A 14,363-nucleotide genomic window follows, 5' to 3' on the forward strand; every position below is an offset into this window, starting at 1 on the left:
CAGCCTGGGCGACAGACCGAGCCTCCGTAAAAAAAAAAAAAAAAAAATCCCAAGTCTTGACAAAGTGCATTCATTCTAGATGAGAAATGGCACTTTCTCCAAGGCAACCCAAAGTCCCCTAAGTCCCCTCATTGCTAGTCTCCACCTAGAATATTGAGACAACCCTTCTTCACCTCCTTTTCATAATAAATGTTGTGTGTGTTAGGCAATTCTTTCTTTCTTTTTTCTTTTCTTTCTTCTTCTTTTTTTTTTAGACGGAGTCTCACTCTGTTGCCCAGGCTGGAGTGCAGTGGCATGATCTCAGCTCACTGCAACCTCCGCCTCCTGGGTTCAAGTGATTCTCCTGCCTCAGCCTTCCGAGTAGCTGGGATTACAGGCATACACCACCAAGCCAGCTAATTTTTGTATTTTTTGTAGAGACAGGGTTTTACCATGTTGGCCAGGCTGGTCTCGAACCCCTGACATCAGGTGATCTGCCCACTTGGGCCTCCCAAAGTGCTAGGATTACAGGTGTGAGCCACCACACCTGATCTGTGTTAGGCAATTCTTGCATTGCTATAAAGAAATACCTGAGACTGAGTAATTTATAAAGAAAGGAGGTTTACATGGAATACTATGTGGCCATAAAAAAGAATGAGATCATGTTCCTTGCAGGGACATGGATGGAGCTGGAGGCCATCATCCTTAGCAAACTAATGCAGGAACAGAAAACCAAATACCGCGTGTTCTCACTTATAAGTGGGAGCTAAATGATGAGAACACATTGTCACATAGAATGGAAGAGCAGATACTGGGGCCTATTGGAGAGTGAAGGGTGGGAGGAGGCAGAAGATCAGGAAAAATAACTAATGGGTACTAGGCTCAATACCTGGGTGATTAAATAATTTGTACAACAAACCTCCATGACACAAGCTTACCTATATAACAAACCTGCCATGTACCCCTGAACTTAAAATGAAAGTTAAATTAAAAAAAAAAAAGGGCTGGGTGTAGTGGCTCATGCCTGTAATCCCAGCACTTTGGGAGGCCAAGGCAGGTGGATCATGAGGTCAGGAGATCCAGACCATCCTGGCTAACATGGTGAAACCCCGTCTCTACTAAAAAATACAAAAAATTAGCCAGGCGTGGTGGCGGGCACCTGTAGTCCCAGCTACTTGGGAGGCTGAGGCAGGAGAATGGTATGAACCCAGGAGGCGGAGCTTGCATTGAGCTGAGATGGAGCCACTGCGCTCCAGCCTGGGTGACACAGCAGGACTCTGTCTCAAAAAAAGAAAAAAAAAAAAAAAAAGCCCAGGCACAGTGGCTCACACCTATAATCCCAGCACTTTGGGAGGCCGAGGTGGGTGAATCACTTGAGGCCAGGAGTTTGAGACCAGCCAGGCCAAGATGGTGAAACCCTGTCTACACTAAAAATAATAAAAAAAATTAGCCTGGCTTGGTGTTGCATGCCTGTAATCCCAGCTACTCAGGAGGCTCAGGCACGAGAATTACTTGAGCCTGGGAGGTGGAGGTTGCAGTGAGTGGAGATCACACCACTGTACTCCAGCTTGAGCGACAGAGTGAGACTCTGTTTGAAAAAAAAAAAAAAAAAAGACAAGAAAAGAGGATTGATTGGCTCATGGCTCTGCAGACTGTACAGGAAGCATGATGCTGGCATCTGCCCAGCTTCTGGGAAAGCCTCAGGAAACTTACAATCATGGTGGAAAGTGAAGGGGTAGCAGGCACGTCTTACTTGGCTGACGCAGGAGCAAGAGAGTGATGGGGGAAGTGCTACATGCATTTAAACAACAAAATCTCGAGAGAACGCGCTCACTATTGTGAGGACAGTACCCAGGGGATTGTATTTAACCATTCATGAGAAGTCTGCCCCCATGATCCAATCACCTCTCACTGGGCCCCACCTCCAACACTGGGGATTACATTTCAATATGAGATTTGGTGGGGTACACATCCAAACTATATCAAATATAAAATTTAGTAAAAACTTTGAAATAGCACCAAACCAAAAAAGGGGTAGGCACACACACTTTTTTTTTTGTTTTTTTCTGAGACATGGTTTTACTCCCATCGCCCAGGCTGGAGTGCAGTGGCATGCTCTCGACTCACTACAACCTCCGCCTCCTGGGCTCAAGTGATCCTTCTGCCTCAGCCTCCTAAGTAGCTGGGATGACAGGCTCATGCCACCATGCCTGGCTAATTTTTGTATTTTTAGTAGAGATGGGGTTTCACCATGTTGGCCTGGCCAGTCTTGAGCTCCTGACCTCAAGTGATTTGCCCGCCTCGACCTTCCAAAATGCTGGTACAGGTATGAGCCACCACACCTGGCCTAACCTACATTTTTTGTTGATATTACCAGATTGCTCCGCTAATAGTGCACAATTTGACAGTCCCACAGGAAAATGAATGTGCCCAGCATTAAGTATTAGCACTTTATTTTATTTTTGACAATCTGACTGGGGAAAAGTGATGTACTTAAGTTTTTTAGACTTCATTGGATTTTTATTGAAGTTGAGTATCATTTTATAGGATTCTTTATAGAGACCACATTAGTGGGACTAGAGATTAGATTTATATGAGAAGTTGCTATAACAAAGAATGAAGGCAGTAAGTAGTGTGACAGTTTCAACTCTGATTTCAATCTGTATTTAAGGGGTTTTAATTATTATTCCTCTTCTTTCATCTTCCGTCACACAGTTTCCTGAGATCCTTCTACAAGCAGCTTCCAAGATGGCCAGGACCCTGCCCCCTAAAGAATTCCTCTGGGCTGTTTTTCAATCTGTTTGGAACAGCAGTGATAAGATCCCCAGCTCTGACCCTATGCCTGGTGAGTGTTTCCGGGGTATCTGAGCCAGTGCTGGCGTAGTAATGTTTTGGGCAGGGTCCCTGACATCAAGAGGCCTCCTTATGTAGGGAACTGGATGAAATGTCTGCAAAGCAATAGAATGACAAAATCTATAGGCAAAGAATTACACTTTTGGGTAAGGTGTGATGGCTCAAGCCTGTAATCCTAGCACTTTGTGAGGTTGAGGCAGGCAGATCACTTGAGGTCAGGAGTTTGAGACCAGCCTGGCCAACGTGGCGAAACCCTGTCTCCACTAAAAACACAAAAATTAGCCGGGCATGGTGGTGCGCACCTGTGGTCCCAGCTACTCAGGAGGCTGAGGCACGAGGATTGCTTGAACCCAGGAGGCGAAGGTTGCAGTGAGCTGAGATGGCACCACTGCACTCCAGCCTGGGTGACAACGAGACTCTGTCTCACAAAAAAAAAAAAAAAAAAAAAAAAAGAGATTTCCACTTTTGTAAAGTGACCTGGAATCATGTCCCATACTCCATACCCAGGCTAGTAGGTTTAATGCGTGAATATGTGTAACAAACATTTCAGTAGGATTGACTTAAAGGACCAACATGGATTAGTGATTTAACATGGCAGTGACAGGGCTGGGCTGGCTAGATTTCACTCCTGAGTCTGCCACTTACTGGCTGTGTGGCTTTGGGTAAGCTCTTTAACCTCTGTGTGTCTCAGTTTTCATCCTTTATCAAATGGGGATAATGAAAGTCTCTACCTCACTGGGTTATTGTGAGAATTAATGGGTTTAAACCCAGAAACATGTTTACAGGAATGCCTGGCATGTAGCAGATCCTTAATAAGTATTAGATATTTTTAAAATTTGATTTTTTTTTATTTTTTGAGATGGAGTCTCACTGTGTCACCAAGGCTGGAGTACAGTGGTGTGATCGTGGCCCACTGCAACCTCCGCCTCCCAGATTCCAGCAACTCTCCTGCCTCAGCCTCCTGACTAGCTGGGATTATAGGCATGTGCAGCCACGCCTGGCTAAGTTTTGTATTATTAGTAAAGACGGGCTTTCACCATGTTGGCCAGGCTGGTCTTGAACTCTGGCCTCAGGTGATCCACCGCCTTGGCCTCCCGAAGTGCTTGGATTACAGGTGTGAGCCACCGTGCCCAGCCTAAAATCTGATTTTACAGAGGCAGGGCCTCGCTCTGTCATCTGGGCTGGAGTGCAGTGGTGCAATCATGGCTCACTACAGCCTTGACCTCCTGGACTCAAGAGATCCTCCCACCTCAGCTTCACAAGTAGCTGGGACTACAGGCATGCACCACCACATCTGGATAATTTTTTAGTTTTTGTATAGATAGGGTCTTTCTATGTTGCCCATGCTGATCTTGAACTCTGAGCCTCAACTGATCCTCCTGCCTTGGTCTCCCATAGTGCTGGGAATATAGATGTGAGCCACCATGCCTGTCCAAGTGTTAGATATATTATTATCATTACTGTGCACCTACTAAGTGCAGACTGGGGCCAGGCATGAGGAGACAAAGTTAATCAGACCCAATGATAGTAGTTGACAGTCAGTGCTTGCTTTCATCTACCCAACAAATATTCATTAAGCACCAATTTTGTGAACAAAGAGCTTACTTTCAAGTGGAGGGTAGCAAGAGAATAAATTCCATACATAAGTAAAATATATGGTATATTGTATGAAAAGTGCCAAGAAGGAAAATAAAGCAAGGGAATGGGCCACGGGTGTTGGGAGGGGGACTGTCATGTGAAAAGAGAATCATGAAGGAACGTCTCATTGAGAAGGTGACATTTGAATGAAGACCCAAGGGAAAGTGGGCCATGTGGATATTTTCAATTAGAGTCTTCCCAGCAGGGAGTGCGAAAGGATCACTTCCATGAGTGGGAGGTAAGGGCCAGTGTGTTTGGAGGGGAGTGAGAGACAAGGCCAGCCATGTAGGGACTGATAAAGAAAACCCTAATGACTTTGGCTTTTACTCTGGGTGGAAGCATCGTGTGACATCAAGCAAAGAAGTGTCACAATTGGATTTATGTCTACCTTGGGTGATTATCCCTCCATGCATTATCTTGTTCTCCTGTTTTTTTTTTTTCTTGGTGAATGTGGGGATTTTATTGGGTAATGGAGGTGGCTCTTGGTGGGATGGATGGGGAGCTAGAAAGGGGATGGAGTGGGAAGATGATCTTCCCCTGGAGTTTGGCTGTCCTGTGGCCAATCTCCTCTCTGACTGTCCCCAGCCAAACTCATCTTGGCATTCAGATGCTCTTTTCTCTGCCATGCTGCTCTTCTGCTCCTCTTCTCTTCTATTCATCTGCTCGTCTGCTTGTATGCTCATGGAGTCTGGGGTTTGGGGTTTATATGGGTACAGGATAGTGGGATGTGGCAGGCCAAAACCTAACATTTGGGTGTGAAAACAGGAATGCCTATTCCCATTTAGGGCTGCAGATTTCCAGGCTTGGGTGTTCTCTTGTTTTTTAAATGAAGGAAACTGGGGCTTAGGAGACTAAGGGACTTGTCTAAAGTCACAGAGTTAGTAAATGGCAGTTCTTAGATTTGTACCCAAAGCTGGTGGTGACCACCACTGGCTCCCACTGCCCTCAAGGTCTAGCAGTCCAAGTCATCATATTGCAGAGCTCTTACTGTGTGCATGTGGTACACAAAAGTAAGGCTTTCCATGCTCATGGGAAGGAAGCTCTGGTATCAGTGCATGGTTTGAGTGTTCTTTAGTTGGTTCTGGGTATTAATTGCTGCTATGCTTTAGTGATTAATGGATTAGCAGAATTACTGCTTGGTTTTATATTAATTTGTGTGTGTGTGTTCACTCACTCCACAGATATTTGCTGAACACCTACTATGTACCAGGCTCTATTCTAAGTCCTGGACAGACACAGTGATAAGACCAAGTCCCTGATGTACTAGTCAACCATTCTGCCCTCTCTAGTTCTGTGCTATCACTGATGTTGTTTTCACTAGAGGGTGGGGTGGGTGTTGGCCTAGGGAGGGATAGGTCTTTAATCCTCTCCAAGTGGCTTATGATAAAGATGTTTGAGGACCACAACTGGCATCTCTGATCTGGTCTACTTTTGCCTCTTGATTGGAATGCAGTGAATTTCCATTGAAGGTGCAATGAGAAGAGAGAGGCCATGGGGCTGGGGAAATGCCCTGGCTTCGGGTGGGGTTGGTGCATCTGTCAGCATCAATGGTGGTCTGCTGCTAAGACAAGAAATCCAGAGTTGCTCTTAAGGATCCCAGAGTTTTCTCCCAGGTTGGGCACATCAGATCCAGCAAAGACAATATCTCATTTGCATGTTGATTGGTAACTGGTTTGAGTAGGTAAGGTTCATGTTATTCAAAGACTGAAATGGATGTTTTTCCTGTTGCCAAGGGAAATGCAGTGGGCTCATTTCTCTTTTCTCTTGGGATGGGAAAGCCACAACCCCCACTATGATTTTCATGGACAGCAACTCATCTTCCTAGTTTTTATTTTTTATTTTATTTTGACACAGGGTCTCATTGTTACCCAGGCTGGAGAGTAGTGGTGTGATCACGGCTCACTGCAGTCTTGACCTCCCAGGCTCAGGCGATCCTCCCACTGCAGCCTCCTGGGTAGCTGGGACTACAGGCATGTGCCACCAGGCCCAGCTAATATTTTGTAGTTTTTTTTTTTAGAGGTGAAGTCTTGCCATGCTGCCCAGGCTGGTCTTGAACTCCTGGGCTCAAGTGATCCTTCTGCCTTGGCCTCCCAAAGTGGTGGGATTAAAGACATGTGCCACCACGCAGCCCATCTTCCCATTTTTATAGGAAGCCTCCTTCACAATTTTGGAACCTTTATGCTGGGTTGCAAACTCAAAGGCATAGGGGGTGAGGTAGGCAACAGAAATTGTGTATTGAGTGCTTACTGTATGCGTGGCACTGTTCTAAGTTCTTTATATATAACACATTTAGTTTTCACAACCATCCTATGAGGTGATTTTATTTACATTTTATAGACAAGAAAACTGAAATACAGAGAGGTTAAATGGCCTTGAATTTGAATCAAAACTCAGGACTGTTCACCACCAGCTCTTACTGCCCTCAAGGAATTTGTAGTTTAATTGTAATGTTGCACCGCTCTTAGTTTATGCATGTGGATGTGCAAAAAGCTGGCATTTCCATGACTTTGTTACCCAGTAATTAGCGAGAAATGGCAGAAGTGGGATTCTAACTGGTCCCTGGGCTCCTGCTCTCCGCTTTTACTCTGTAGTCCCTTCCGTGCATAAATCTGACTGGCGAAGAATGTTACCCATTTCAATACACCGACTAACATTTCTTGAAATTCTCTTTCCTTTTCTCCTTCCGTGCATCTCCCCTTTCTTCAGGTTGCCATGGAGTCATGGCCCCCTCTTCCGATGACATCTTCAAGTTGGCCGAAGCCAATGCCTGCTGGGCCCTGGAGGACCTGCGGTGCATGGAGGAAGACACATTCATCAAGACTGTGGAACTGCTGGGAGCTGTCCAGAGTTTCAGCCGGCCTCAGCTGATGACCCTGAAGGAGAAAGCAATACAGGTGAAGCCCACTTCAGGGAGGAAACGTTAAACAGAGGAAAAAAGAAAAACACCAAAACCAGTGCAGCATTTCTTTTTTCTTTTCTTTTTTTTTTTTTGAGACGGAGTCTCGCTCTGTCTCCCAGGCTGGAGTGCAGTGGCGCAGTTTCGGCTCACTGCAAGCTCCGCCTCCCAGGTTCACGCCATTCTCCTGCCTCAGCCTCTCCGAGTAGCTGGGACTACAGGTGCCCGCCACCACGCCTGGCTAATTTTTTTGTATTTTTAGTAGAGACGGGGTTTCACTTCTGCACATAGAGCCCTCCTCAAGGAGTTTTCACATACATCATCTTGAAATTTTATTGCATCAGCTCAGTGATATTGTGATCTTCTTATCTGAGAAAGGAGAAAATTTCCAGTTCCTCCCTCTTAGGGCTGTGGCAGAGAATGGGATGAGATGTGTCTTGGCATCCAGCAGATGCTCAGTGAATCAAGTTCTGTGGACGTCCCCATGCCTCTGACCAAGGTGGTTTGCAGGAATTAGGCCTTTTATTCCTTCATCTGGAGAGCCCCAGCTGCTGCTCACAGCAGGTTTTCTCGGAATCATTTGCAAATTTGGCTGAAAATGTAACAGAAAGGAGCAAAAAGAGGTCTGGAAGTAGCTTTCCATTTTTAGAAAGGTCCCTTTGTTGGCTGAGTGCAGTGGCTTATGCCTATAATCCCAACACTTTGGGAGGCTGAGGCGGGCGGATCACGGGAGGTCAGGAGTTCGAGACCAGGCTGGCCAATATGGTGAAACCCCGTCTCTACTCAAAATGCAAAAATTAGCCAGGCGTGGTGGCATGTGCCTGTAGTTCCAGCTACTCAGGAGGCTGAGGCAGGAGAATGGCTTGAACCTGGGAGTTGGAGGTTGCAGTAAGCCAAGACTGCGCCAGTGCACTCTAGCCTGGGTGTCAGAGCTGAGACTTTGTCTCAAAAATAAATAAAAATAGGCTGGGTGCAGTGGCTCATGCCTGTAATCCCAGCACTTTGGGAGGCGGATCACGAGGTCAAGAGATGGAGACCAGCCTGGCCAACATGGTGAAACCCCATCTCTACTCAAAATGCAAAAATCAGCTGGGTGTGGTGGCACGCACCTGTAGTTCCAGCTACTTGGGAGGCTGAGGCAGGAGAATTGCTTGAACCCGGGAGGCGGAGGTTGCCGTGAGCCGAGATTGCGTCACTACACTCCAGCCTGGTGATAGAGCGAGACTCTGTCTCAAATAAATAAATAAATAAATATAAGAAAAAGGTCCCTTTGTGGCCTGTTTTAGCTTTTCTTTCTTTTTTCTTTTCTTTTAAGACAGAGCCTTGCTCTGTCACACAGGCTGGAGTGCAGCAGCGTGATCTGTGGTTCACTGCAAACTCTGCCTCCCAGGTTCAAGTGATTCTTGTGTCTCAGCCACCTGAGTAGCTGGGACTACAGGCACAAGCCACCACGCCTGGCTAATAATTGTATTTTAGTAGAGATGGGGTTTGTTTGGCCAGGCTTGTCTCGAACCCCTAGCCTCAAGAGATCTGCTCACCTTGGCCTCCTACAGTGCTGGGATTATAGGCATGAGCCGCCGCACCCAGCCCTGTTTTAGCTCTTTACATGGTTGTGGAATATCTAGTTACCCTCAAGGGTTAAACAATTCAATTTCTTAAAATTATAAATATAACTGTATTTATGTATTACATGAGTACTTCAAGTTTATTGTAGAAAAGTCAGAAAATAATAAAGAAGAAAATCAGTGATAATCTTTTACTCACTGTTGATATTTTGATAAGCACTGACCAGCAGATAAGCACGGTTGATATTTTGGTATATTCACTTGAAGCTTACCAGACTCCAAAACTATGTATATAAAAAATATTATTTTATATATTTCATACATATATCTCATGTTTTACAAAAATGATATTACACTTACCTACTATTCAATAACTTGCTTTCTACACCCAACAGTACAGACTGCATATTTTTTCATATCCAAAATATAAATCTATGTCAGTATTTTATTCATTTATTTATTTTTTGAGGTGGAGTTTTGTTCTTGTTGCCCGGGCTGGAGTACAATAGTGTGGTCTTGGCTTACTGCAACTTCCGCCTCCTAGGTTCAAGTAGTTCTCCTGCCTTATCCTCCCAAGTAGCTGAGATTACAGGCATCTGCCACCACGTTTGTCTAATTTTTGTATTTTTAGTAGAGATGGGGTTTCACAATGTTGGCTAGGCTGGTCTCGAACTCCTGACCTCAAATGATCTGTCTGCCTTGGCCTCCCAAAGTGTTGGGATTACAGGCATGAGCCACTGCATCTAGCCTATATCAGTATTTTAAATAGTTTTGTAATACAATTAGCCTTCCATATCAATGGGTTCCACATCTGCAGATTCCACCAACCTCAGGTAGAATGTGTTTAGAAAAAACGCTCCAAATAACAATATAACAATTAAAAAAACACATAAAAATACAGTAGCATTTTTGACATAACATTTTGTACATATTTACATAGCACTTACATTGCATCAGGTATTATAAGTAATCTAGAGATGATTTAAAGTATACAGGAGGATGTGCATAGATTATATGCAAATACTACATTATTTTACATAAGGGACTTGAATATCAGTGGATTTTGGTATCTTTAAGGAGTCCTGGAACCAATCCTTGGTGGAGGTATCCACAGGGGCAACTTCATTTTATTTATGGTTAGTTCTTATTTATTTAGCTAATTGTTAGACTTTCAGGTTGCATTAAAAACAATGCCTCAATGTATGCCTTTATACATATACTGTTGGGTACTTGTCTCATTTACTCAGGCTAAATTCCCAGAGGTAGACTTTCTGGGTCAAAGAATATAAATACTTTAAAAGCTTTTGATACAGATAGCCAAACTGCCCTCTCAAGAGCATGTACCAATTTATATTCTCAACTACAACAAATGAGGGTATCCCTTACCTTGTATCTTTCCAGTATGGTAAATGATGATAATTCTTTTTACTTCTTGTCATGTGATGGATCAACATGGTCTTCTCTGATTGTTTTTAATGTATATTTCTTTAATTATGACTGAGAATAAACGTTTCCCCATACATTTAATTTTTCTTTTGCGAATTCCTTGTTGATGTCTTTTGTTTATCTTTTTTTAAAACAAATAAAGTCATCTTTTTATTATTGATTTAAAAGAGAGCTTTATATTAAGATTTACCCTGTGTCTTTTTAATTTTTAATTTTTATTTATTTTTTATTAAGGGATAGTTGACAAATACAAATTATACATATTTATGGTGTGTACGTATATACAATATGATGTTTTGATATATGTATACATTGGGGAATGGTTAAAGCAAGCTAACATGTCAATCACCTTTCATACTTGTCTGTTGTCAGTTTTTATTGTGAGAATATTTAACATCTACTCTCTTCGCAGTTTTCAAGCATTCGACACATTATTATCAACAATGGTCACCATGCTGCACAATAGATTTCCCTATGTCTGTTTTATTTTTATTTCTTTGAGACAGGGTCTCGCTCTGTCACTCAGGCTGGAGTACAGTGGCACCATCTTGGCTAACTGCAACTTCTGCAAGTGAGTCTTGTGCCTCAGCCACCCAAGTGGCTGGGATTACAGGTGTGTGCCACCATGCACAGCTAATTTTTTTTTTTGTATTTTTAGTAGAGGCAGGGTTTCATTATGTTGGCCAGGCTGGTCTTGAACTCCTGGCCTCATGTGATCTGCATGCCTTGGACTCCAAAAATGCTGAGATTCCAAGTGTGAGCCACTGCACCTGGCCTCCTTATGTCTGTTTTAGATACTGTCTTTGTCCATTCAGGCTGCTATAACAAAATATCATAGACTGGTAACTTAGAAATTTATTTCTCACAGTTCTGGGGGGTGAGAAATCAAAAATTGAAGCATTGGCAGATCCAATATCTGGTAAGGACTTGTTTTTCATAGATGGTGCTTTCTCACTGTGTCCTCACATGATGGAAAGGGACTGGCTTGTAGCTAGCTCTCTGGGGTCTCTTTTACAAGGGCACTAATCCCACTCATGAGGGCTCCACCCTTATGACCTAATCATCTCCCAAGGCCCAACCTTCCAATACTATCACATTGGAGATTAGGTTTTAACATATGCATTTTAGGGGGGCACAAACATTCAAATCATAGTAAATACCATCACTAGTGTTCAGTCTAATCTGTTTTCTTTTTTTGCCTAAAGGTTTGGGACATGCCATCTTACTGGAGAGAACACCATATTGTCTCCCTGGGGCGCATTGCTCTGGCTCTTAATGAGAGTGAGCTGGAGCAGCTGGACCTCAGCTCCATAGACGCTGTGGCTTCTCTAAGCCGGCAAACAGAATGGACCCTGGGACAGGTGGGTGGATGTTTCTGGGTCTTTTAACTATTCCATATTTATAAAAGCTGCCTTCATATCCTTACTGTTAATTTCATCATCACAGTCATTTTTGAGTCTGTTTCTGTTGACTGATTTTTCTCTTAGCTATGGGTCATATTTTCTTTTTTTGTTTGCAAACGTAGCAATTTTGATTGTGTGATGAGCATTGTGGATTTTACATTGTTGAATATTTGATTTAGTTGTATTTCTTTGAAGAGTATTGGGCTTTGTTATGTCATACACTTAAGTTACTTTCAAATCAGCTTGATCCTTTTGATGCTTCCTTTCGAGTTTGTTAGGGCAAATCCAGAGTGACCTTTATTCTGTTGTTAACTTATCATCATTACTGTGACACGATTCCTTTGAGGATGCTACCTAATGCTCCATGTATTTCAAGACCTTTTTACTTTGGCTGGTGAGAATGTGAACTATTTCCAGCTCCACATGAGCTCTGGAAGTTGCTCAGCCTAATCCTTTCTGATTACTGATGACTCTTTTCCTGCCTGTGTGGAGTTTCATTCTTTGCATGTGCAAATTAGCAGTCAGTACTAGACATCTCTGCAGCTTTCTGGAACTCTCTGCAGTTTCCTCCTCTCCAATACCTTGCCCCACAAGTGATAAGTGCCCTGGCCTCTCTGAACTTGGATCTCTGTATCCTCAACTCAACTGGGCCACTGGGCTTGTTTTGGTTCCTCTTCCTGATCCATGTCCTGGAAACTGCTTTTTGGCAGTAAGTGAGGGTAATTTTAGGGTTCATCTTGTTTGTTTTTCTTCTTCTGGGATTATGATTCTGTTGTTCCACATCCGGATGCAGTTGTCTGATATATTTTGTTAAATTTTCTAGTTGTTTATGGTGGGTGGACAATTCCTATGTTAATTAATCCTTCATGGGCTAAAGAATAAGTTCTTCCCAGAATTTTAATTGTTTTGATTGGGAGAGAAGTTTAGGGTGTCTAATCCACTGTACTGCTGGAAAGGGAAATATTAGCCCTTCCATGTTATCTTCATTCTTAGGCAGCTCTCTCAGTGGTCATTTTCAGCACTAGGCTTATATACAACCTAATTAGCAAGCCCATAAAAATGTGCCTCTTCTTTATTAGTTTTTGGAAAAGGCCCAGCATTGATTCCACTCATGTAGTTTCCCGCCCCCGAGCAACCACTCTGGTCAGGGGTTGAATATGTTGGTTGGCAAGGCCTGCATCATGGAGCAGAGTCCATCTTATCACCATCTAATGACCATGTGAGCTGAGTGGGGAAGGATATGTGGTAGGCTGATTAAGGTCCCCCAAAGATGTCCATGTCTGAACCCCTGGAAGCTGTGAATATGTTAACTTATGGAGCAAAAGGGACTTTGAAGATGTGATTAAGGATCTTGAGATGGGGAGGTTATCTTGGATTATTTGGGTGGGCCCCTTTTAAGAAGGAGCAAGGAGGGTCATAGATAGAGAAGGTGACGTGATAATGGAAGCAGAGGGACCTAGAAAGAGATCTGAAGGTGCTCTGCTGCTGATTTTGGAGATGGAGGATGGGGCTATGAGCCAAGGAAATGCGGGTGGCCTCTTGAAGCTAGAAAAAGCAAGAAAATGAATTATTCTTAGAACTCCCAGAAGGAACCCATCCTTCCAGTCCATTTTAGGATGTACAGTCTCCAGAACTATAAAAGAATAAATGTGTATTTTTTTTTTTTTTTGAGACAGAGTCTCGCTCTGTTGCCCAGGCTGGAGTGCAGTGGCGCAATCTTGGCTCACTGCAAGCTCTGACTCCCGGGTTCACGCCATTCTCCTGCCTCAGCCTCTCTGAGTAGCTGGGACTACAGGCACCCGCCACCATGCCTGGCTAATTTTTTGTATTTTTAGTAGAGACGAGGTTTCACCATGGTCTTGATCTCCTGACCTCGTGATCCGCCCGCCTCGGCCTCCCAAAGTGCTGGGATTACAAGTGTGAGCCACCGTGCCCGGCCATAAATGTGTATTTTTAAAGCCACTATGTTTGTGGTAATTTGGTAGAGTAGCAATAGGAAGCTAATAGAGGGTAATTTTCCAAAGAAAAAGTGTGGATGCTGAGCAGCCAAAACCAATGAATGTCCCCCTACTCTTTTGAGCTTTTTGTAATCACGATTGCCATGTTTCGTAACTCTGAGTGGCACCATTCAAACAGAATACAGTGTGAATGGTGCACCCCTGGAGCTGGGCAACATGCAGATCCTGGCCATGAAGATTACATGAGTTAATACTTGAAAACATTTTGAACAATGTCTGGTACATAGTAGTCAATAAAAATTAGCTGTTTTCATGTTGATATTGACATCATTGCATTGTCATTAGCAACATTATCATCATCATTACAGCCCCTTTCTCTGGGTTAGTCTCCTCTTTTGCAGGATGAGAGAGTTAGCCCCAACAGTCTGAGGTTCCTTCCAGTCTGATATTCTATAATCCCATGGTTCTTTGACTCTAAAACTGGTTTTGTCTAGTTTGAGAAGTGCCACATCACACTGTGCTATTAAAATCATTCTATTTGCAGTCTGGGAGAAACAGAAAAATACATCCAGAAACTAGGGTATCTCTTTCCATTTGCACCGATTTTAATTCTCATGGATGGCAG

The 14,363-nt window shown here is 43.5% G+C and overlaps 1 protein-coding gene across 1 annotated transcript in view; it reads left to right on the plus strand.

The window, feature by feature from the left end:
- The window catches only part of OTOA (otoancorin), a 105,597-nt gene that overhangs the window by 77,796 nt on the left and 13,438 nt on the right, over positions 1-14,363 (plus strand). The window contains exons 22-24 of the mRNA XM_032155922.1: positions 2,695-2,824; positions 7,177-7,364; positions 11,583-11,738. Of these exons, the coding sequence (XP_032011813.1) occupies positions 2,695-2,824; positions 7,177-7,364; positions 11,583-11,738 (474 nt within the window). The remainder of the gene's footprint in view (positions 1-2,694; positions 2,825-7,176; positions 7,365-11,582; positions 11,739-14,363) is intronic.

The sequence above is a fragment of the Hylobates moloch genome, unplaced genomic scaffold (genome assembly GCF_009828535.3).
Source record: "Hylobates moloch isolate HMO894 unplaced genomic scaffold, HMol_V3 SCAFFOLD_6, whole genome shotgun sequence".
Classification (NCBI taxonomy): domain Eukaryota; kingdom Metazoa; phylum Chordata; class Mammalia; order Primates; family Hylobatidae; genus Hylobates; species Hylobates moloch.